Source organism: Ostrea edulis, chromosome 2 (genome assembly GCF_947568905.1).
Source record: "Ostrea edulis chromosome 2, xbOstEdul1.1, whole genome shotgun sequence".
Classification (NCBI taxonomy): Eukaryota; Metazoa; Mollusca; class Bivalvia; order Ostreida; family Ostreidae; genus Ostrea; species Ostrea edulis.
Window position 1 is genome coordinate 46,943,124 of NC_079165.1, and position 25,866 is coordinate 46,968,989.

Below are 25,866 nucleotides of genomic sequence, written 5' to 3' on the forward strand. Positions count from 1 at the left end.
GAAACATTAAAAATACTTGTTCTAGGCCTTAACTTTATGGATGGCATAAACTTGCGTATGACCAGAGAATGTGTTTGACCATGAACCATGCATGGTCATTTAAAAAAGAGTGAGAAATGTTTGTCCAGGCCATGATTTTGTGATGGAGAAGATAACCGACAACATACAACTAAAGTTTGAAAGATGTACTCATGCGCAATCCACATGAAACTGCTTTGTGTTGTGTGATACTCATTTCATCTTGTTGATTTTGGTTTAAAGTAAAATAAAAACTGGTTCTCTTTTAAAAGACTCGCTAAATTTATTGAGTTCATTTTACACAATTCTTTCATTGTAGAAAAGCTGAAGTTGAGCAAGAAAACCAGCATTTAAATGATAATTTGAATCAATTGCAAGTCGAAAATAAAAATCTTCAACAGCAACATACACAATTAAATAAGAAGATTTCTCAAACTGAACAACAGCTTTCCGATATGAATATAGAAACAGAGCGTTTAGAAGAACGGATAGCACAATTAGCGACTGAAAATAATCAGCTTAGAAAAGATATTGCCGAAGTGTCAAAAGAAAAGGATAATGTCCTCACAAGGTAGATATGTACAATAATGAATGTTTCTTGTACTTTAAAAGAATTTATTTTTTTGTACAGATGGTAAGAGAAAATTGACATTCATATTGGCATGTTATACTGCAGACTAAGTAAGGTGGCAGGTGCAAAGTTAACTCAAGGCAATGCTGCGATAACTGACCTTAGTGACACCAACCGTCCAACAAAATTAGCAGAGAAATTCTCCGAGCTGTATGACAATCAGTGGACAGATGCCTTTGAAGAGCTTGACAATACTTTTAATAACGAAGAGGAAACAATACAAGCTCTCCTGAAAATTTTACAGGTTTTAATTTTTTCACAATTGATTAGCTTTCATCATTTTCCCGTCCTTTTCGTATTACATATCAATTATTAGGTAGACTATTTCAAATGTAACACTTTTTCATTTTACTCGGCCAGGATGCATATACTTTTTGTGACCGAACAGAGACAAATTATGAAACCAGGATTAGACAAGCAGCATTTACGTTATCAGATGAGAACACTAGAGAGGTATCGAATGCTCTAGGTTTCAAATTTTGCTTGGAGATGAAATAAGTACAATTTTCCTATTTTCGTGAATATTTGTATTAATTTCACAAGATGTTTTGAATTATTACAAGACTCGTCAGATCACTGGTGCGGATGCTCCTGTACAGAAAGCCCTCACAGAGCTAATCCTATCATTGAGCAATGCTTGTTGTTTAGGTATCGAAGAGGTAAGACAACAAATAAGGGCAAGGACATTCTGGGCTTGCAAACCGATGAAGCTTCTTTGGATGACATTTAGCACTGAATCATTTATTGAAGTCTCGACTCACCAGACCTACATTTTGGGGGGAAATCATTCTATGTTCTTATTACTTCTTGCGTTGTTCAGCCCAAAATGAAAAGAAAAGAAGAAATAACGATAAACACAGCATCCTGGTGAATGTGATACAATGGGATTTGTTAAAATGACTGCTCGAAGAAATTGTTAAAGATCATAAGTAGAAAACGTTTATTATTTTTCAGATGTTTCTGACAAGACTTCCCTCAATTTTAAAGGAAGTTGATGTTACGGTGTCTACTAAGACAAAGATGTACGCTCGCCATTGTGCAAGCCTGTGTTGGAGAATGAGAATCCGTGAACCACCGGTGTTTGTCCGGTTCGAATTCAGACGGGGAACAGAATTTAAAACAGATATCCTGAGGCGGTATACCAAAACAGGGGGGTATCTGGATTTCATTGTCTGGCCAGCATTGTATTTACATGAGAATGGACCAGTGTTAGCGAAAGGCGTGGCACAACCAAGACTCTCTCCTTAATTTCATAATCAAAGCAGTGTTAGATTCTCTTCTGCATGCTTTGAAGACATTAGAAATGTAAATCACTGGATTCTTATTTAGAGTGTTTATTTACTTTTTTACTTACATTAGAAAATACTGGTATTTTTGTACCTGGACGAAGGAACATTTTTTTTGTTACAGATAGTGTGTATAATTTTTAAGTTATTACTTAGTGTGTGTATAAGTAGGATTTTAGCAGAATCCTAATGAAATCATCAAAGAAAGTATTGTAGAGCTTTTCACCTGATGTGACTCATTGAAAATTTATGGTGATTGGTTCAATATTTTTATTTTTTGTCATGTAATCATTTGTTTTACTTTTCCTTTGCGGATGTCTACGAAAAGGCACCTAATTAGAGGTTTGGTGAATTTGCAGTAGGAGTCTTAGAACCCTGTAAGACAAAAGTATAACACGTTTTTAGCTGGATTGTGATTGACCTCCGGTATGTCCAGGGGTCCATGTTTGCCCAACTATCTATTTTGTATTGCTTATAGGAGTTATGAGATTGATCACTGTTCGTTAATATCTTCACCATAAAGGTCTAAAGGTAGACGATTGTCAGTGGCGAATGCAGGGTTTGTTAAAATGGGCAATGACCAAGGTTTGAAGGCTTTATAGTTACTTTTATGGGTTGTTATTCTCTATACATAATAAAATCAATAAATAACAACAAATAATCGATTTGTTTATTTTTGTATGTATTTTTGTATGTATAATGTCAAATCTTTTGCTGGTGTTCTACTATTTTTTGTTGTTGATTTTTTTGGTCTATAAATAGGGGTCCTGGCCCCTCTACATCCGCCACCGGGTTTTATTTTAATAGATAAGATGGCCATTTGTTTTGAACAGGCCCCTCTATTTCTCCATTGTTACTTCCCATATAAATGTTTGAATTGTAGGTAATATAGCCGTTTTTTCACATACTTAGAATTTAGAGAGAAGTGGACAGGGTCGTTGATTACTGTACTTGTATACTGATGTTTATGTAAACTCTTTGCAATATTTGGTTTTCTTCTTAAGCACATCTCACGAAGATATGCTTCGTAAAAAATTTGAAAAGCCGTCTTATAAATGCAAAATGTTAACTATCTAATAATTTCAAATCCTAGAATACTTAATTGTGTGTTTTCTGACCCACGCTATTCAATTCAAGCTCACATTTCACATGTCATAATCTTTACAGTCATGATTTCATATATCTAAATTTGCTTATTTTCAAGGAACTGAATATGTATCAACTGTGTTAATTGTTCCAAAAATTTTGCAGCATAATGTGGTGGTTCTGTCTTATGTTGAAACGATTAGCAATTAATTATATGGATGCAATTGTTTCAAGAATACTATTTATAACATTTCATTCTGCATATAGTACAATGAGAGCTTTGATATTCCTGTTTGTCCTCTTAGAGTTTTACTGTCCATGTTGTTTACTTTTCATATATGAAGCATGCGACAAATACCATTTATTGAAAACTAACGGGGACTTGACACCTAGTTCCATTTAGTAGTTCATATGCATTGTTGCAGTTTCTAATACGAAGTGAATGTACTTTATATAATTCTAAAAATTCAGAGGACTAGATAAACTAAAAGTAATTTTAAATATGCAAGTCAAGTACTTCCAGAATTGAAAACCGACATAGTTGTTTATGAAGATTGGAGACATATACACGTATATTTATATGGTATTTCCCAGTCTACACTGATTCAGTACAATTTATGTTGTTTTAAACCTTGGTGATTCTCTTTTTCTCCTTTGCATGGACAGTTTTGACACACTTTCCTGTTGAGCATTCTCAAAGGAGCTTTCTTTGTAACCTCCAAATTGCGGTTCATTAGACATTTGGCAATAAGTAACAGCATCAGTGTGTGAACCCTTTGAAACTTTGGCTACCCTTTCCTTATCCATCAACACATCCTTAGCTGTATTAGCTGACTGTTGGTATCGCTCTGAATTAATTCCAGTATATGTTCCTTTTAAAGGAAAGGTGCGTGGTTTGATTGACTTTTGAGTATCACCCTGCAGTGTCGGCAGAATTACAGATTTCAGCTTTCTTTTCAGTACTTCAAATTCTGGATTATATTTCGCTTTTGATTTGTTTTTTGGCCATGTGTTTTTATGTTCCACTAGATTTTCTACAACATGGAATTTGGAAAGGTTCTCAGAAATTTCTACCGTATGCCTTCGTGTCCCGTCCCTTTTGACAGTGCTTGGAATATTATCCTCTTCATAGTCCAGCAGACCAGTTCCCGATGTACTAAAATAAACATCGATTTCTTTGTCATTAGATCGAGACGCATTAACGGACTTTTCTGTAATTACACTATTGTTGCCAGGAGTGCTGATTATCTCGGTACCTGGTATTTTTTCTGGTGAAGGACGTGACCGGTGTGATCTAGATTGCTCGTTAATGGTACTGGCTGAACTTACATCAGACAAACTGCCAGATCCGTCAGTTTGAAAACCTCCAGCAATCGACATTCTTTTTCGACAAACTAACTTGCAAGAACACGAAAAAAGTTGATGAAAATGACTGACTTTTACTGCTTCTGCTATATCTCTGTATTTATAATGCAAAGTGTCGACAAGAATGTCTTTGCATTCTTGTGTCGATGGCGCGGATCTCAGTTGAACAAAAACCTGCATCCACAAAGAAGCCGCGGACGTCCCATTGATTTTCTGCTCTACGATTCCATCATCGATTAACTTATTTTCAAAAAGTGCATCCAAGACGTCTGAAATATCAACAGTCTGTATGATCATGCAGTATGCACACCTTCTCTTTGTAGATGCATTCATTTTTTCCTCATAAGATAAACTGATTTCACTCATTAAGTCTGGGTATTCATCTCTTAAAGACTCCAAAAATTTTTCAAAGTTGTCTGTCCCGTATCGCCGAAAACGGGAAATGATAAATCGGTTTTGGTCTTTTCTTTTACTGCTTAGTTTCAGGATGGTTTCATGGTCTGACTGTGAAATGGCTTCACCTTCAACAAGTTTATCTAGTATGTCATCTTTTGAAAAATCAAGTCTGTTGACAATTTGTTGGTACTTCTCTTGCAACACCTCTTTGTGAACATTTTCTACATAAAGAAAAAAACATATCCATCACAAACATTAGTAAACTTATAGGTCAAGTAAAGGCAAGGTGAAAAAAAATAAAACCATTTTTGAAAGTTGACTGCTGTGGGATTTTTTAATCAAGGTAAATACACAATATACCTATTCAAATATCGTTATTCATAGAAACGAATAATAGAATTGTCGCCCCTACTAATTACGTCATATAAGACACACATATTACGCCACTAAATTACTGTTTTAAGGTAACTCCACCCTAACGTGATATCATAGGGTTTTGCAAAATCTTTATTTGATTAACTTCGTGCACGTTAGAAATTTAAAAAAATCTGGTGAACTATTTGATACCAAAATAAGTCTATATTTTCTATTATAATCATCTATATTTTAAAAAAGCCAAAGGCAATAACTCTAGATCTTCTGCTGGTATTTTCTCTGTTGTATGTCTGTTATACAATAATCGATTCCCCTGATATCCACAATTAATTTTACATGCATTTTCATTATGCTTTTTAATAAAAATGTGCGATTTTCTGATGTTGATAATCAATCCATGATTTAAAGCAATGCGATCCTTCATAACAAATCAAAGTAAACAATCCCTCGGATACAATACAAATGAAAAATTATACAATGCACACGAAAAAGAATTATAATACAAATGAGAAATTGTACAATATAAATGAAAAATATTTTAAATACAAATGAAAAATTAAACAATACAAATAAAAAATTATGCTATACAAATTAATGGAAAAGATCAAATATTGCAACGTTTGACATGCCATAGATTGAGGGGTGGGCGTAAAAGTTACAGGTAGTGACGTATTTTTATTTGATTAAATGTATTCTTTGGATATGATTTGTTAATTATATTTGGCTCCATCTTTTGGCACTTTAATTTTCCTTTTAGCTCTTACAAGTTTATTGTCATTTCGAATTTCGGCTTGAGCATCACTGAAGAGATATTATTTGTCGAAATGCGCAGCTGGTGCATCAAAATTGGTACCGTATAAGTTTTACATTATGACCCCTGGGTCGAGTTCTTTGTTGGTGGACTGTTAGTCCCCGAGGGTCTCTACAGCCCAGTAGCTAAGTACTTCGTTACTAGCTTGAAAATACGGATGTACACTTGTATATTTAATTGCTGCGATAAAATTTAAAAATTCATTTCAAAATGAAGGATTATATCTCCCTCATGCATAGCTCTGATCATTAGACGAATCTGGCTCCAGTTTTTGGCACTCTAGTTTTCCTTTTAGCTCTTACAAGTTTATTGTCATTTCGAATTTCCAAAATTTCGGCTTGAGCATCACTGAAGAGACATTAATTGTCGAAATGCGCATCTGGTGCATCAAAATTGGAACCGTATAAGTTTAACATCTACACGATCACATACCCAAGAATGAGCCCAAGCGAATGTAGCTATTGTAATTGTTCATTACTAGCCGTCTGTAAAACTAAGTGCTAAGTTCAAAACAATTTAAAGATAAGAATATAGCTTGTTGTGTAAAACAAGTGGAAGAGGGGGTAACATTTCTCCTTTTTAGATTTGATTTATCCAGAATTTTTCTTTTCTTTTAAACATACGAGGGCTGTTCAATATGTAATGTGTATTGTACCACAGCGCGATGACGCTTTGCACGATTTCATGGATGCTGATACTCTTGAATAGCTCTATTCAATACCTTTCCAACGGTATAAACACGAGCCTTTAGCTCCACATAGTTTAAAACTTAGTCATTTCAATAGAGCCAGTCGTTGACCATTGTTGTAAGAATGGTTGGGAATCGGGTTGAGAATATTCAAGAAATTAGAGCTTATGTAAAAGTTCGCACAAAACTCGGTCATTCGGTAATGCAGATTTTTACTGAATTGGGGGAAGTTTATGGGTCTGATAAGGTATCTTAAAAGATAGTTCGTAGGTTGGCAGAGAAATTTCTGACAGGCACAGAGTCCGTCAAAGATGCAGCAAAATCTGGCCGACCTGTGACTGTAACAGGCAAGGCAAAAGTCAGGGAAATAATTGAAAGTGATGGCAGATACACGATTCATGGTATTGCCAAAGCTGTTGGCATATCACTATCGCGGATGCATTTCATTTGAAGCGTATTTTGAAAGTATGAAATATTTCTGCCAGATGGATACCACATACATGTATATTGACAGATGACCAAAAACGGGTACGAGTACAAACCGCTAAGCAATTGCTCAAATTGTTTCCCAAATTCAATCAAAGACAATTTGCAAACATTGTTACTGGTGACGAAACATGGGTTCACTATTTCGAACCAGTAAGAAAAATTGGAAACAAAATATGGCTAACTAAACACGGTAGAAGGCCTGTAGTTGCCAAAAGAACCATTAGCACAAAGAAGGTTCTTTATTGCATATTCTTCTCATGTGATGGTATAGCCGTACAAATTCCGGTGCCCAAGGGCAAAAGTGTTATAGGTTGGTTTTACCGAGATGTTGTACCAAAAAAGCTCAAGAATTAATATCATAACCGACACCCTGTGTCAGGATTTAGGCGTGTTCGTCTAGTTCATGATAAACATCCAAGCTTGTGAAGCAATTTTTGAAGTCGGAGAAGGTTACCGTCTTGCCACACGCACACAGCAGAGAGGTCTGATATGGATGGAAAGTGGACATGTACAATAATATGTCTAAAATGAAAAGCATTTTTGCCCCATTTAGTGAAAAAAAAATGCCGGTTTAGTAGAACCTAATATTAAAAATAAACACCTACTAGACTTGAACGCACGAACTACATGGAAATAAATGAGTATCACAGAAATCGAAGCTTAAATATATGATATTGATCTTTGTTTGTTATAAGCAATTTATGATTGAAACACAGAAAAATTGGTAGTCTATAAAAACTTTCCTTGCTTCAGAAAATCACTTAACGCATATCATGATAATTACCTTTAACTGAACTCTCTGGAAAGCGATGTGAAGATCTACACGTACGTCGTTTCTTACCAGGAGCACTTGTAACGTCTCCCAAAGGGTATGTTTGTTGAAGTGTATTTTGTACCAATACACCAACCATAGTGTTCACATCGTTTAAAACCGATTCCATATTTTTCATTGTCCTCAAAACGTCTGTCATTTTCTCGTTGCAGTTGCGACAAGAATCCATCTTATAATACAGAAATTGAAACAGATGACATGCATATTAAATTCAAAACCTTTTAAAACAAGCTTCAAAACCTATCTACATGTAGTACATAAATCCAAAACATGGGGATCTCTACCAAAATTTGGAAGCTCATGGTCCATGGCTGACGAGTTCAGAGATATCTAAATCATATTGGTCAAATAATGATTAGAATGTGTTTTCTTCCTGCACTTCTATCATATAAACAGAGAACGTAGTTATAATGAGCTTGGAGTTGTGAAATTTGTGGTCCATGGGTATCGGGTTGACTGGGCCAGAGTCATGCCAGACAATATCAACAATGAACCTGGGGATCAATTTCTTCATTTTTGGAACTGTTGGCAGCAGTTGTATTTCCGAGATTAATATAATCTATTTCGTTTAAGGGCTAGCTAGATTTCGTCATTGAAAAGGCTAAATATTTTAATATCGGTTAGTTTACACAGAAAGCTTTACTCTGAAAGAGCTTAAGATTGTGTCATTCAAGGGAAACCCATTATGTAATATGTCTGTACACATTTACTTTGTACAAATCAATATTTAAATTTGCAAACTATGTCCACAGTGTATGTCATTTTCACCTTATCAGACATATAATATAAAACTGAAGACAATTCAAGCAAAGTTAAAAATGTATGTGAAAAATAATTCTTAACAACGTACACATATTCTAAAAATATGCATGTTAGATAAGGTATTTCATCTTTCAAAAGTTTGAAACAAAAATGTATTTCATGTACACGTCTTACCTCTTTCCTATAGTATGGCTATATCAGGTTTTTGTGCATTTTAATAGATCTGATGTAACTTTCGAAGACAAGATCAGTAGATAATGAAACGTCACAGTCAAGTTTGATACACCTCAGTGGAATCCCCAATGCATTGTTTATAGATCAACTATCTCAATTTAAATATAACTTCTTAACGACCCCCAGAAGTCAAAATATTAGTAAATATAAACCGTGTGTATTTAATCAAGGTGGAAATAAATATCATACATATCTGTTATATCTAGTAATATATAAATGTACATAAACGTGCATACCGCTTATTCGTCATAAGCACACAAAATGGTCTGATCGCATGATTCCGCTCGCGCACCATGTAAAAACAAAAATTCTCGTCGGCATGGGGTCATGGACGTGGGAGGAACTAGAGGAAGCCCACATGTCCGAGTGGGCGACCACAATACCCTCTCACATACAACCACCGCCGATACTAAGGATTGGACACGGGTCGCAGTGGTGAAAGTGTGTTAATTACTACGATATTCGGACTCGTTCAATGAAGAGATTCCGTGAACAGCATTGTGGGATGGGGACCAGTTTAATGCTAAAAGACCGATGTTGCATAATAGTATGTGAATTCAAATAAAGATACAATTAAAATTCAATATGCAAATGCTTTTAACCATTTTGGTTCCTTCATGATATTTTAATATTTCTAGTAAATTAGTCGTTTATTTCGTATAACATAAGATTAAGCATGCTATACTTCTCCCACTACGGAGTTGAACTCATGATTGAGTGTTGGGTAAAATCCAGCTCGGACAAAAACAGAAGGCTTTATAGCCGGTTGGGATAAAACTGAACATATTTACATATAATATATAATTTTGAATAAGACGAGCTGTAGTTCAGTGGTGCAGTAGTTGGAAGCAGGGCACGAAGCTAAACTGGCCCTGAATGCTTCCAATGTTAATGCTGCAGTCATTGTCTCCGGTAGTCATTGTCTCCGGTAAGTGGTTCCCTCTCTGATCGATCGAGGGAAGAAGTTGTTAAAAATTTCCTTGGTGGTTCTAGGTTGTCTATATCTATGTCCCTCATGTTCTGTTATATCCTGGGGTATGATAAGAATCTGGGTTGTCCAAAAGAATGTTCTAGATTTTATAACGCATTACGAGTCGATGTTGAGTTCTTCTGTCCTGTAGAGAATCCCAATCTAGTTGGTCAAGAAGAGAGGTAACGCATCTGGGTGTGGTATATGTGTATTAGTTGAAGACAAAGCGGGCTGCTCTTCGCTGTACTTGTTCAATTTCCTTTTTTTCCACGACAGATTGATGTGGGTCAAATATATTTGATGCATACTCGATCGACGGTCTGATCAGAGTGCAGTAGGTTGTTGCTTTGACTGATGTTTTGCAACGTCCTAAGTTCCTTCTACGAAAGGCCAATGTTCTTGTTGCTTTTCCGATGGTGTTAGAAATATGCCTTGTCCATCGTAGGTCTTCGCTGATGGTGATCACGCCCAGGTACCTCCCGCTACCCACAACTTCTATGGAGATGACACTGTGTTTGCAGGGGCTGACGTTTATTGGTTACTCTGATGACGGTACACTTTTCTGGGTGGAAGCACATTTGCCATTTTTGTTCCCATGCCTCAAGGGATGTTATATCATCTTGGAGTTTGGCTCCGTCAGTATTATTCTTGATCTCTTTGTAGACAAGGCAGTCGTCTGCAAACATTTTAGCATCTAATGTTGTGCAATAGGTAGGTCGTTTATGCAAACCAAGAACAGAAGATGACCTTAGTCCCTATTATGGCCCCAACCTACCCCTGGAGGCCATGATGTTTGCAAAACTTAAATCTACACTATGTCAGAAAGCTTTCATGTAAATGTCAACTTCTTTGGCCCTATGGTTCTTGAGGAGAAGATTTTCCCTTAATTTGTATGTAAAACTTTGATCCCTCCTTGTGGCTCCATCCTACCCCCAGGGGCCATAATTTGAACAAACTTGAATCTGCATTATGTCAGGAAGCTTTCATGTAAAACTCAGCTTTTCTGGCAGTGGTTCTTGAGAAGAAATTTTTTAAAGACTTTCCCTATATATTTGTATGCAAAACGTTGATCCCCCTTGTGGCCCCATCCTACCCCCCGGGGCCCATGATTTGAACAAACTTGAATTTGCACTATGTCAGGAAGCTTTCATGCAAATATCAGCTTTTCTGGCCCAGTGGTTCTTGAGAAGATTTTAAATGACCCCACCCTATTTTTGCATTTTTGTGATTATCTCCCCTTTGAAAGGGCCGTGGCTCTTCATTTGAACAAACTTGAAAGCCCTTCATCCAAGGATGCTTTTGGCCAAGTTTGGTTGAAATTGGCCCAGTGGTTCTGGAGAGGAAGTCGAAAATGTAAAAAGTTTACGGACAGACGGTCAGAATAGCTCACTTGAGCTTTCAGCTCAGGTGAGCTAAAAACGTTTATGGTACTTTCTAAACAATCTAATTATCTTAATTACAGGATTGTCAATGAAGAATACCGCAGTGACGGCGACATTTTTCCAGATGCATTACGGGTAATACCAATCTTTTTTCAGCTGATGAAGAGCAAATCACGTTACTCATTATATGTGTAATCATTGGAGCGAGGTTCGCTCGCTATTACAGGCATTCAGTATTGCCACTGTGGATGAATAAAGAACATCTCTAAACGAAATGTTCGAATTGTTAAAATAAGAATAAACAATGTCGTGTATAGTTAGTGATAGCTTGACACATTTTAATCGTGTATAGTTATTGATAGCTTGACACATTTTAATCGTGTATAGTTAGTGATTTCTTAAAAGTGTACTACTTTTATCCTACTGCAAATAACTAATTTGGTCATTCGTTTAGAGAAAGGCGGTCACTCATTGCATAAATAATATTTGATGAAGTAGAAAACACTATAGTTAATGACAAAATTTATTTTATAAATATATCAGTTCATTTAATGACTCCAATATGCAAAACAAAACAAACGATGAACTCACAAAAGAAATTAAAATGTACAAAATATGAATACAATGAAAAATCAAAGAAGGCTTAAGCACAAATTATATTGAACAACTTTTAAAAAATAGTCATACCAATATAACAACACAAAAATAAGTCATTTATAAAAATATAAATGAATTTACAAAAATCACAGAATGAAAGGAAAATTGCGTAGACATTGATTTCTGTTTGGCATATATGGATTGTAGGTATTATATCAGTGATCTTAACTTAAAATTGCTTTAACTGTTCCTTTTACAAACGATCGACAAATGGGACAACTGCGCATGGCAGGTGCACAGTTGACACAGGTACTCATGTGACCGCAGGGTAAGAACACAACAGTTGCATCTTCATCCATACAAACTTTACACATTGTCTGTCCTTTTAAGTCCTCGTATTCTGTAACCAATGCCTTAAAATCTGCAGTGGGAAATTAAAAAAAAAAAATTAAAATAGAACACCAATCAAAGAAAAAGGAATTTGGAATCTTAATTACTTTTAAATTTATTATTTTCTAAAATTTAATTTACATTAAGACAATTAACAATTAACAAACAAATTCTACAACTTATATTAGTGTCTCTCGTCGGCTTGAATTCTGGGGTCACTGAAGTGTGAGTGCCCAGAGAAAAGCTACATATCAGAGTGGGCGACTACTATACCCTCTCACAAACAAACACTGCTAATCAGGAGAATCAAACCCGGGTCTCAGCGGTTAGAATGTCTGGTGAGAGCGCTAATCACTCTGCTTCCCAGACATCCATTCATTGGAATTGGTTCCTTACCTAACTTGTTTGCCTCACCTGGTTTTGTTTGCTTCTCCTCTGCAATTTGTAGTTGTAAAGGTGTTTCTAGTATATCCTGATTAGGATTTTCTTGTGAACAAGCTCCTTGATTTCTTTCTTGGTTGCATTCGTCTTTGCTTTTGTCCTCAGTATCCCATATTAGCTCCAGCAACTGCTTTGCATAAAGGGGCACTTCTGAGGAGAGAAATAATTTTCTTACATTACCTGTAAGTCGTATGTTTACATGTGAAAACGATGACAATAATATGACTTGCCGATAGATATATCAATATATTATGCTTTTAGTAATACATTGACAATAGTGAATAACCTTTGTTTTCTATTTGCTCATACGCCTTCACGATCTGTTCTTTGGTATATCCCATCTCCAACAAACTTTGAAACGCAGCTGTTTGAAATAGGTCTTTTTCGTTCATCTGGTTAGTGAAAATAAATGCATTCATTTTGATTGTCATACTAGTATACAAGAAATGTTCTTGAATGAATGGATCAGAAATGCGTCAGATCATTATTATTTGTTGCATAATTAAATTTCATTTGAACTCCACACATTCAATATTATCAGTAACCTCACCACTAACTTAACACATTCAGAATTATCAGTAACCTCACCACTAACTTAACACATTCAGAATTATCTGCAACCTCACCACTAACTTGACACATTCAGAATTATCTGTAATCTCACCACTAACTTAACACATTCAGAATTATCTGTAACCTCACCACTAACTTAACACATTCAGAATTATCAGTAACCTCACCACTAACTTAACACATTCAGAATTATCAGTAACCTCACCACTAACTTAACACATTCAGCATTATCTGTAACCTCACCACTAACTTAACACATTCAGAATTATCTGTAACCTCACCACTAACTTAACATATTCAGAATCATCTGTAACCTCACCACTAACTTAACATATTCAGAATCATCTGTAACCTCACCACTAACTTAACACATTCAGTATTATCTGTAACCTCACCACTAACTTATTATATTCAGAATTATCTGTAACCTCACCACTAACTTAACACATTCAGAATTATTTGTAACCTCACCACTAACTTAACATATTCAGTATTATCTGTAACCTCACCACTAACTTAACATATTCAGTATTATCTGTAACCTCACCACTAACTTAACACATTCAGAATTATCTGTAACCTCACCACTAACTTAACACATTCAGAATTATCAGTAACCTCACCATTAACTTAACATTCAGTATTATCTGTAACCTCACCATCAACTCCTCATCCACTTTCCCTTTGGCACATTTGATGAAATCGTCCCCCTTGCATTGCCGAACAAATGGACAGTTGGGAAACCAATGTGCATGCTCGATCCACGGATCATCGTCTCGTTCCCACTCTCCAAGTCCTCCACCACAGAAGAAGCAATGAACTCTATCCTTAGATCCTATTAAAATGAACAAAATGTTTGTATCTTGTTGTTGTTTTTGTGATTTGAAAATTAAAAAAAAGTTATTTGGTTGGTCGTCAAAATGTATTATTTTGTAGATGCAGTCACCTTAAGAGTAGCCCCTTTTATGCAGTTGTCACTTACTTGATGAAATTAGACCTGTATATCTAAACTAATCTGACTGCATTTCTTCTCCATTTATTCAAACTTCACATATCTGGAAAAATCTCTATAAAACATGCTTTTCGTTGAACAATAGAATAACTTAAATCATTCAACGAAAGTTAAATTATTTCAAATTTGAATCCTAAAAATAAATTTGCTTAAAACTACGCACCATTATAATAAAATCCAGCTTGGGACAATTCATCTGGACTGACAAGATTTGATTTTGGCCACATTTGGAAAGATTCCCTCCTTTTGGCCAAGATGGCATATTTTGGGTACTTCGGCTTTTCAACACAAATTCCAAGGTCTTTGAATATTTCGGTTTTAACTCCAAGCCGCTGATTTTTACTATGGATCACCTGACTAGGAGCTGGCTGGATTTGCTGAAGAGAAGGTGTCAGGTTTGAGGTGTTCCTCTCTGTAAAAACAGGTTGGTTTTCTGCTAGAGAATACATTGGCACAATTTGCATTAATGCCCGGGTCTCACAGGGAGTGATGTTTCTTTGTTGTGGACTTTGATGAAGAACGTGTAATGATCCGCCTATTGCCCCTCCAATATCAGAGGCGTGTATGTGTGGACTATCTCCGCTCACTTCACATGTAGCTAAATGACTATTAGTGTAGCTTTCTTTCACAAAGTTACAATTAGGCGAATTTCTGGAGTGGATTTCCATTGGATTGTCGTTTGATTGGATATTTTTGTAAACAAAATCACACTGACAACATCTGATGGATTCTGAAGCAACATCGTGGTAAAAACCTGCTTTAGAAAGCTTCATGAGAGCGATTGGGCACTTCTTCTTTAAAGTACTAAATGTGGAGTACCTGACAATTTCATATTTCATCCTTTGAGATACATCCATGTGTGGATATTTTGCACACTCCTCATAGTACAACGGCAGTTCAGTAACAGGACACACACTTGAAGTATCAGGTGAATTATTCCTGAAAAAAGTTACATTATCAATCAGCGATTCCATTTTCACGCCAGTCTCCCTTCTCTTTAGAATTCTTTAATGAATCCGTCACAGTTTTAACTATGACAATTTCACACTTTTTTGTAGCAAAATATTGTTTGTCGATGAGCAGGTGTAGAAATATAGTTCAACTCTTGTTTAAACGTCCTGGTGCCCATCGAAGCTTTTATATCTAAATAAACAACGAATCTAGAAAATTCCGGAACTATCTTGCTTTTATATGTAGGCCATTCGTCAATGTGAATCTATAATTAGAATGTCAACAACTGCACATAGTTGTAAACAACTTGTGATTAAGTGATAAAAAGCACAAAATTCACAAACAATGTCTCATGCACTGTCTGGCATATACTCAGTAGATACATATGTCACTTTGATATTCAGTTAATTATAACCTTAATTCTTAAACGATTGAGCAAATGATTCTTAAACTCGCATCTAATTACGATAAAATAACACATTGTGTTGATTTAGAACTTAATTATACGCAATCACATGTAAATTGCTGTTTTCATAGCAAATAATTATAAAGTCTCAGTTCAACTCATTTATTCACTCAAAACCAGATCAATGGTACATGCGGTACAAACAAACATATACATCTATAACTATGATTATAGTTAATGGTGATAAGAAAAACCACAAGTATGTATTGATTATTCATTAACTCGTTAAACTTAATAATGTTGGGATTTTTACACAATCTTATAACGGATTTAGTTTATGATTCTTAATCTAAACAAATATGCATTCTATTCAGAGTAAAGGCTGATCAATTCCTCAAAATATTTGTATAAAAAATAACGCATTAAATGGTTATACAGGCTGTCTTATTTGGTGTCCTCAAACGCGACATGACGATCAATAAAATCATATCATTCCCGTGGAAAAAGAAGAGGTTATAATATATGCTTTTATTTCAGACTTCAACGTGCAGTGAATGCCTCTACCAAGGACAGAAACGCTATACTTAAATTCGAGACCATGTTGCTCACAACATATGCTGTTCAACTACCGGGTGCTGTACCAAATATACCTCAAATGTGCATGGACTCCGTTGCATGTGGCATTCTAAAGCATTTTCATCCAATCATACTCTCTAGTGTGTATCCTGCCAAGACTGTAGGTGATGGTAATTGTTTGTACAGAGCCATATCTAGATCGTTGTTAGGCACTGAATCGCATCATTTATTGTACAGATTATTCACTGCCATTGAAATGCTATCTAATCCTGTGTTTTATAACGTTGAACACAAAAGATTTGTAGATCTAATCCAAGACAACAGAATTTTTGTCAGTCAGTATCATGATTTATTGAAATCTGTTACTACACCAGGGGCATTTTCGGAGATGATGCATATTTATGCTTTAAGTGCATGTATAGGACAGCCAATACGTTCATACTTTCCACCTCAGCTAACAATGGAGTTTTTGTCAGAACCATTTTCTAGAAAAGTAGTAGGTGAAGGTGTGAACAAATCTGGCCAGGCTATAAGCACTATCATGTGGTCACAAATGTTGCCATTCAACGAAACTTTCAACCCAAATCACTTTGTGCCTCTTATGTCAAGAAATTTGAGTGATACTGGCGAAATACCAACAATTGAGGTGCAAGATGTTGATGAAAGTCGTGAATCTGATTGTATTGCGAATGAAAGTTCAGACAATGTTTTTGAAAGTTGTGAGCCTGAATCTATTGATGATTCCACAAATGTATCAAACACAGAGGGCACAGATCACGTATTTTCTTACGGTACTTTGAATGGGAACTTTTTACCTGTTGAGGTTTTGGTAACAATTTTGGAAAACCCTGATAAGTCTAAAGCTCTTGACAATGTCCCCCCTGGTGTGAATGAAAACGTATTTTTGTAAACGTTCATTTCCTGATGACTGTGGTATTTGGGCAACCGAATCTGGGGCTACCCCTAAATCTGTCTTTCTCAGAACAAATGATGGGAAATTAAAGCTCATTTTCTTGCGTAAAGGGATTTACCATTTTCAGAGAAAAGTAAAAGGCAAAATCGTTTATGATAAAATCTCTCCACAGCCCTCTCCTTCTAGTCTTATTACACTCGAAAGGTATTACTCATCGCTCAAAAAGGACAAAATGTTCAAAAAACGAATTACACGCCTCGTTAATGAGGATTCAGGTTTTATGATTTGTGAATATATAGGAACTTTTCCTGGTCTTTCAAGTCATGGGAACGCAAATATAGATGAAACAGAGTATGTTAGAACCCCAGGAAATGTAATGGATGAAATGTCATCACTTCTTAAACAGAAAACTCCTTTAGAGGTCTACAATGATTTGACATTAAAGCACGACGAGTTAGCAGGTCCAAAAAATAAGCAACAAGTTCGAGATAAGAAAAAAAACCCAAGAGGCCCATGGGCCACATCGCTCACCTGAGTCACCTTGGCCCATATCTGAAGACTTTCCATATATATTTGCATGTAACCCCCCCCCCCCACTTGTGGCCCCATCCTACCCCCCGGGGACCATGATTTGAACAAACTTGAATCTGCACTATGTCAGAAAGTTTTCTTGTAAATATCAGCTTTTCTGACTCAGTGGTTATTGAGAAAAAGATTTTAACTATATATTTGTATGTAAAACTTTGATCCCCCTTGTGGCCCCATCCTACCCCCGGAGCCCATGATTTGAAGAAACTTGAATCTGCACTATGTCAGAAAGTTTTCATGTAAAAATCAGCTTTTCTGGTTCAGTGGTTCTTGAGAAGAAGATTTTTCCTATATATTTGTATGTAAAACTTTGATCCCCTATTGTGGCCCCATCCAACCCCCGGAGCCCATGATTTGAACAAACTTGAATCTGCATTATGTCAGGAAGCTTTCATGTAAATCTCAGCTTTTCTGGCTTAGTGGTTCTTGAGAAGAAGATTTTAAAGTTTTTCCCTATATATTTGTGTGTAAAACTTTGATCCCCCCTTGGGGCCCCATCTTATCCCCGGGGGCCATGATTTGAACAAACTTGAATCTGCACTATGTCAGAAAGTTTTCATGTAAAAATCAGCTTTTCTGGCTTAGTGGTTCTTGAGAAGAAGATTTTTAAAGTTTTTCCCTATATATTTGTGTGTAAAACTTTGATCCCCCCCCCCCATAATCTTGAAAATTGGACAAATAACAACTCAGAATCCATCAACCATGTATTAAAACATTTGGCACATTGGAAATCCAAACCTCTGACGGAAATAATTAATGCCATCAACACTTATGTTCAAGCTCAATTCAAAGATATTAGACGTGCTCTTGTAGGTGTAGGACAATTTCGACTTGCTCAAAATTATAAGCAGTTCCAAGTCAGCAAAACTGTTTGGGTAGCAAAAACTGACCTAGACCGTCAGAAATACTTTGATAAATGTAGGAACTTCATTTTAAAAAATCCAAATACTGTAACTTCCACCGATGGAAAAACCAAATTTGTTGCTCCTCGTGCCCATGGAAAGAAAATAGGACAGGTAAAAAGAAAACGGAATGCAAAGACCACAACTATCACAAAGAAATGTAAGATTTAAATTCATTTAAGTTAAGATGTTCAGGAATTTATGCAGCACCGTTTCCTAGTAAGGAAGCCCGAAAGGGTAGGTCTGCTAAAATCAAATTTTGAAAGACATATTTATGAGTTTTCTTTATTATTTTTTTGGTTTTATGTCTTTTTTTTAATATTTATTTTTACTTACTTTGATATGCATGTAACTACCATGCTATCTGATGACTAGTGTTAGGCTGCTAGCATATGCATATTTGCTGCAATTGTTCTTTCATTTACCAATATAATCATTATTATTATTATTATGAAAATTTCATCTAAATTAAAACAGCACCGTTTCCTATAGTAAGGAAGCCCTTCTGGGTAGGTCTGTCGGAATCATGTTATACACAATTTTATGAGTTGAATATATTGTTAGAATGGTTATATATATTGCAATCATCCAAATTTCTTTTGTTATTTCATCTATGTTTGCATGCTAAGTCTATGTACATATTTACTGATGAATAATATTTGATTTCTTTGATATATCAGCATGGAATTAATATTGGAATTAATGCATTGTCATTGTTGACTTCATCAAGTTTTATATCAACAAACATATATCGCAGATTCATTCGTATATATCTGCACTTTGCATATCAAATATTGATATGTGCAATATGTTTTATAAATCGCATTGATTTATACAATAAAATGTTATGAATATCAAACCAAAAAAAAAAAAATTGTCCTGATTTATAAATAGCAATTCGGAACTTCCTGTCTATTTTCAAGGTATCGCATAGCCTGGTTCCGGCCTACCCATAATGCTCCGCACAGTAGGCCTGGCACCCACTCCATTAAACGACGTCAACATATTAATTTAAAAAATGATTAAAAAGGAACATACCACACAGAAAATAGCTAGTGCAATCATGACTGAATTTGTTTACCGTTCAGGATTCAAAGCGAAAGGAAAAGTTACAATGCGCATGCGCAACTCTGTAGCAGGGAGCTGCCGAAAGTTGAATTTAATGGGGGGGGGGGGGGGGGGGGGAACGCAGTATGGAACAATCCAAGATGGACGCCGCCATGGTAAGTGAATGGGAATAGATTTTATGTGACGAATTTAGACTCAAATCGCTGTGTCACTTTCCGTATTTTTGCAATTTTTTATTCATTTGCATTAGTTTTACCAGGTAATATAGTTGTTTTTACGTGATACAGCCTTTTAATGGGTCAGTTTAGTCGATGAACTGACGACACGAAGAACATGTGATTGCGCAACTTGTCAGTTGTATGTTTACTTTGACTTCGTACATTTTATGAATGTTTTATGAATGGAACTTTGTCGAAATGTTATGCTAATCGATTCATAAGTGATCAGTTACGGTTAAAAATCTCTTCATTGCACTTTTAGTCCTGTGTACTGCAGATGGAATGTACTTTGCAAATCTTTGTAGCACAATGTAGTGCGGCATGCTGTGAAGTGTGCAGATGTCAGTTCAAGTCTGGCCAGAGATAAATTATTGTGTGTTTCATCATGCAGCTAACACATGGATAAATGCAATAGTTTAAACCCGCTATGGCATATATGCATATGTATATCAATTTATATATTTATCATGTTTATATAATATATTTATATAGCACTAATAAGCTATCTTAAGACTCATAAAACGCAAATTTTATAAATATTTTTAATAGAATTTCCATGGATATGCAAGGAAGTTAGAAAAGGCACCATCTTTTATAGTTCCATATGATAATGACCATTCATACTGCACTGCACTTGTAACAAGTACTCCTGTAAAGGTTAACAGGAAAAGGGACAGGGATGCTCTAACACCTTCTGGGAAAACACCAAAACCAGTTGAGAAAAGACAACTATGAGCAACAATTACATACACATGTGAGAAATATACAGGAAAGAGAGATAAAGGGATGAAATGTATATTTCAAAAATGTGTTTCTATTTTAGAATGTAGGTGTTAAGTGGACAGACAAAGAGAGGAATTGTCTCGAAAAATATATGCACATAAATCCCCCATCCCATCCAATTTCTAATGAATATTGGAGGAACTGTGCCTCTGCAATTAACAAAGAGGTTAACTCATCTAGGACAGGTATGGTTGAAGTTGATAAAAAAATGGAAGAAAATCAAGAAAACTTGAAATACTAAATGTATTATAAAGTACTTGTATGTAATATTTTATCGATTTTTAAAATACAGGTATACGTTGTCTTGCAATTATGCTCAACAAACACAGTTTTGAGAACATACTGGTTTTATTCGATTTCACATTAACTTTGTTACACTGTATTGATATTAGAATTCTTTCTCCTTTCTTCTTCTGACTTTTTTGTCCCTGTTACAATAGTATTTGAATTATTAATGTTATAACTATTCTGAACTTGAAACTAGATAATCAGTATGACACAGTACTTAATCAGTATGACACAGTACTTTTGTTTAATGGTTTCAATACAATGTTTTAGGGGCATCATGCAGAAGTTTCTACAACAGAACTCTACTCTCAACAGAACAGGATTCAAATGATTTCTTGTTGATTTCTCCTCTCAAAGACATCAGAAATGGGAATGAAATTCGGATTAAAACTGATGTTGCATGCCAAACTGATCTAATAATTCCAGTCATAGAAAACAGGTTTTTATAAAAATAGATTCTCTTTAAGACTCCACATCATCCTTTCTTTATGCACATATAATACTTGGGCCATAAGTAAAGAAACCATATATGCATGCGAGTTAGGGCTAATTATAGTAATTCTATTCAAATAAGATTATTGAAATGTGTTATGTCCATTAAAACTTCCCTTGTACATATTCTGAGCCTGTTCATGTTATATATGTGACATGCTCTGTGTAGGTTTGACTTTGACCAGTTGATGTCATATGATGACATTATGTTTTGCTTACTTCTATGGAGGAAATCAAACTATTTCAACAAAACAACTTTGGTGGAGGAAATACACTAGATAATTTGAGACAATATCAGTATGAGAATAAACAGAATTCTCTACACAATATCCTTATTGCTGCCCAAATGCTATTAGTTTATTGCATAAATAATGATTCAAATACTTCAATTGAAACAATCGACTAAGTGCATGGTTCAGTATAGCTTTCTTGAAATAACAATCGAACAGGTTGGTTGACAGATTTAGGACAGTAATAACATTGAAGCATATTTAATTCCACATTACCTTATAAAAGAGTCACTGGCAAATTTCCAGGGCATATCTTCTGCTAGATTGACTGATCAGTGCAAATTAGATATTAGCAGTGACGTCATTGTATGACATGATGTAGTGCACTTACATGCAAGTTATTTGGCATCTGTGCTCACAGGAGTTGAGTATGAATGAATTGTTAAACTAAATAAATATTGGTCTTGAGTTTCTTAGATTCTCATTTGCATGGAAAGGACTATAACTGGCCTTAACTTATTATTAACTGATAGAATTAAATATCATAATAGAAATTATCAATGTTTTTAACAAGGGCATTTTTTAATATTTATTGATATTTGAAAAATTAATGTATATAGCACACTATGTAAAAAGAAAATAATAGAATGCTTCATTTATATATTACTGTCCTCTTGAGTAGCTATGAATCTTGCACATCACTGAATTCTTTTTAGACAAAAACCTGTGACTGATACACCCATGGAGGAAGAATACAGTGATGTTGATGGGGATACTATAGGTATCATGAAGACAAAATGTTTGAAAAAACACATCATTGACAACAGTACCCTACCTACTTCTACTGTTCAAGACATTTTATCTAGTATCCTCAACATGGACCCCATCAGTTCACTGGCAAACAAGATCTTTGAAGTTGATAAGTTAAGAGAATCCTTGTGGAATTTATTCATGTTGAAAATAGAAGATGATTCCAAGTATTTGACACAGCGAAAACTTAGCTACCTCAATCATACTGACTTTGATGGGTTGACATCTTTTGACTGGAACTGTGTTTTGAAAGAAATGTTAGATTTAAACCCTTTGTTGGTTGATGTTTTATTAGCAATTTCGACAAGTCGAAAAAAACAACATCAGTTGCAGCATTACAAAGACATTATCCCAGAATTCGGTCTTATGTATGGCATACTCATGAAAAGAAGATTCAAAGATTTGTCCAGAGTACAGAGAACTATTACAGTTGCACTGTCAAATGAGATTGTTCATCAAAAGGTATGAAAGGGACAAAACTGTTTGAAAAATTGAATGATCGAGCTAGGACATACTTTTTAAGATAGTCTAAATAAAACTGTGATAGTGTGAACAGTTAGAATGCTTTAAGGTAGCTCCATCCTCATGTGATTTATCAATATTAAGGTGGCTCACTTCACTAAATCTTATACTCTTTGTGACACTACATTACAAGATGGCGATTTAAATGTTTGTGAAAGTATTTGTATCGATCGAGTTGTTTGTCTATCATGGTAGCTCAGTGATTAAAGCATTGGGCTGGTGAACCGCAGATCTCGAGTTCAAATCACAGTCTTTTGTTCATATTTGTTGAAATAATTTTTTTTGAAAATGTTTTTTATCCAAATTTGCATATTCTAGCTCTGCCTTTTTGGCATATAAACTTGATATATATCATCATATCTTTTATGATTAAATCAATTTGTACTGATTTGAGAAACTATTTCAGGGTGTAGTGAGCAACCTTAATGCACTCTGAATTGATATCATACACATGCATCTTCCTCTCATCATGGTGATCAATTGTACCAAGTTGTAAGCGGTTTTAACACTTAACACATCCAAAAGACGTATCAAAATCTCACATCAATTTTACAATACGCATATTGCACAATAACCCCTCTCCCTCCTCCTGCCTTGCGCAACTGTCAGATGGACTTTCCTTGACATTCATAAGCATCACACATAATTATATGACTTCTTGATTCAATGTCCTTATTGTAAATTAACCCAATTAAGAGATTTCGTATTTCTGCGTAGAGTGTAGAAATTTTATTTTATTTTTAATTTTATGTCCTAAAGAGAAATTCAGATAATTCATGGTAAATGCCCGTCAAGGTCACTCGTATAAACATCAAAATGTCTCCTTAACACAGAAGATTTTAAATTATTCGTTTTAAGGGCCCAACACGCGAAGCAATATTTCTGACACGATTTACGACAGTCCCCTCCGTAGCAGGATATCAAGGCTCTGACGGCGTAGGCCATAATTCTATTGCCGTCTTCTAAAGTGTTCTGTCCTGCATATTAAGTTTGTCACTAGATATTCGTACCGTTTTGAGCATTTTGAACACTTGCAATTCAACGTCACTATACTTAGCGCCCTTGATATTTGGTCTACATCTTCTTTGGAACCAAAATTTAGGAAATGTTTTAGCTAAAAAAAATTGTAATGAACATTTGCATGGATGATTTCTTTATGATTTGTGTACACGTTTTAAAACGTCATATTATCCAGTCAGACTTTAGTCTTATTTATTTGTTTTAACCAGTATTTAGTCTTCTAAATGTGTTACCCCTGCTTTGAAGAAAGGCTAAATACGCACAACCCCTGACAGATTAGCGGGCCATTATCTGAAACACTAATCACCCGTGAGTATAAACTTGGTTTAATCTGTTAAGCGTAATTAACGGGCTCTTCTAGGATACCAAATTGACCAGATGCAGATTCCATTATAGTACCGAAAATTGAAGATTTTCACAAAACCAAAGATCTCACTCATATGAAATTTGAAATAATTAGCAATTTAAAAAAATGTATAAATAAATTCTGGATTAATAAGTGATTGAAATAGCAATTTTCATCATTCTTCTTTCTAATGAAACCATTTTGGGGGAAATATCTTGATTTTATACCAAGTTATTTCAATTTAAAAAGTACCACACGCGCCTCATATTTCACTGATAAAACAGGCAGAAATCACGATATTCCCCAGGGGAAGTAAATCACCAGTTATGTCAGTTATCTTGCTCCGATCGTTATGTGCATGGGGTATACTATTGATGAATGAAACGGGCACCTGTTGTGCAAATTTGACATTTTTTCATGAAGATTCAGTTGTCTTCAATGCGCTTACTGTGTAAAGGGAAGTAACTTGGAATTACGCTTCACAAATATCGGTTATGGAAACAATTCCTTCAAATCGTTACCAATCATCATGAAATTTTATATGTGACTAGATGACATATAGATGAACATATACTGAGGTAATTTCGGTCCCTTTATTGGTAATTTCGGTCATTTATTTGGTAATTTCGGTGATTCTATGCACCCATAGACCCTGTGATTCGTCAACTCGCATATTTTTCACGTGTGTTAAATTAAATCTAACCGTGTCACTTCATTTTTTCTACTATTGTTGGGTTGCATAGGGTTGCTGGTGAAGATATAGACTGAGTTTTATAGATGACACGCACCAGTTTTCCTATTTCGAACCGGCAATTTCAGATCGAATTTCCTCCACTCATTTTTGGACAATTTTTGATTACATATAGATCTCATGACGTGTTTTACTTTGATAAGACTATATAGGCTATAGCTGAAGTTTAAACGATTACTTTTTTGTGCGATGATGGAGGTGTTTTAAGCTTTTATTGGACTTAAAGTGTACAATTTTACAGATTCTCGAAATTATATACATGTGTACTATTAATTGTTTTAATTTCAGATAATTTTCCATACATATGGAAAGAAGAAACATATGATAGTGGGTGAAAAAACACCGACTTACACCCTCATATATAATGCTTCATGAATATGCAAAACCATGCCAACAGGTATAATAAGATGTATATATTGCTTGTGTAGGAGATAAGGCTATTTATGCATTTTATAATTCAGTATCATGGTCTCTGACAGTGTCAATTATTTAATTCTTATGTTGACCTGCCAACTTTATGCTTGATCCAATAGGCTTGATTTAAAGTTTCTGTTGTTACTTTGGTTTACTGTAAATATTCTGCAGATTTCAGAGGGGATCACTAACAATTTCATTGTCAACAGTTACTATTCCTCTCCGACTCACAGTCCCGCTTGTCCAAAAT

General features: G+C 35.2%; 3 protein-coding genes across 14 annotated transcripts in view; 1 reads left to right on the forward strand and 2 right to left on the reverse strand.

The window, feature by feature from the left end:
* LOC130051726 (uncharacterized) overlaps positions 1-5,858 on the forward strand; it is a 42,440-nt gene extending 36,582 nt beyond the window's left edge. For 9 of the 10 annotated variants that reach the window (XM_056154284.1, XM_056154283.1, XM_056154287.1 and 6 more), the window contains 5 exons: positions 338-589; positions 695-893; positions 1,010-1,102; positions 1,213-1,308; positions 1,604-5,858. In XM_056154284.1, the coding sequence (XP_056010259.1) occupies positions 338-589; positions 695-893; positions 1,010-1,102; positions 1,213-1,308; positions 1,604-1,897 (934 nt within the window). In that variant the 3' untranslated portion in view covers positions 1,898-5,858. The remainder of the gene's footprint in view (positions 1-337; positions 590-694; positions 894-1,009; positions 1,103-1,212; positions 1,309-1,603) is intronic. The other variant, XM_056154288.1, reaches the window with a different exon arrangement.
* Positions 3,547-19,748, reverse strand: LOC130051727 (uncharacterized). 3 transcript variants are annotated; one of them, XM_056154293.1, is made up of 3 exons: positions 19,713-19,748; positions 7,930-8,146; positions 3,547-5,003 (listed from the first exon to the last, which is right to left on the reverse strand). In XM_056154293.1, exons 1-3 carry the CDS (start codon positions 19,737-19,739, stop codon positions 3,637-3,639), a joined length of 1,611 nt encoding a protein of 536 aa, XP_056010268.1. In that variant the 5' UTR covers positions 19,740-19,748; the 3' UTR covers positions 3,547-3,636. The 3 variants fall into 3 exon arrangements, with proteins under 3 accessions (XP_056010268.1, XP_056010269.1, XP_056010270.1); XM_056154294.1 differs by lacking the exon at positions 19,713-19,748 and adding an exon at positions 9,210-11,077; XM_056154295.1 differs by lacking the exon at positions 19,713-19,748 and adding an exon at positions 8,914-11,077.
* On the reverse strand, positions 11,835-16,752 carry LOC130051728 (inhibitor of apoptosis protein-like). The gene is made up of 6 exons (XM_056154296.1): positions 16,346-16,752; positions 14,502-15,554; positions 13,986-14,161; positions 13,040-13,145; positions 12,727-12,903; positions 11,835-12,343 (listed from the first exon to the last, which is right to left on the reverse strand). The coding sequence occupies exons 2-6, from the start codon at positions 15,310-15,312 to the stop codon at positions 12,147-12,149; spliced, it is 1,467 nt and encodes a 488-aa protein (XP_056010271.1). The 5' UTR covers positions 15,313-15,554; positions 16,346-16,752; the 3' UTR covers positions 11,835-12,146.
* Positions 19,749-25,866: the final 6,118 nt, after the last annotated feature.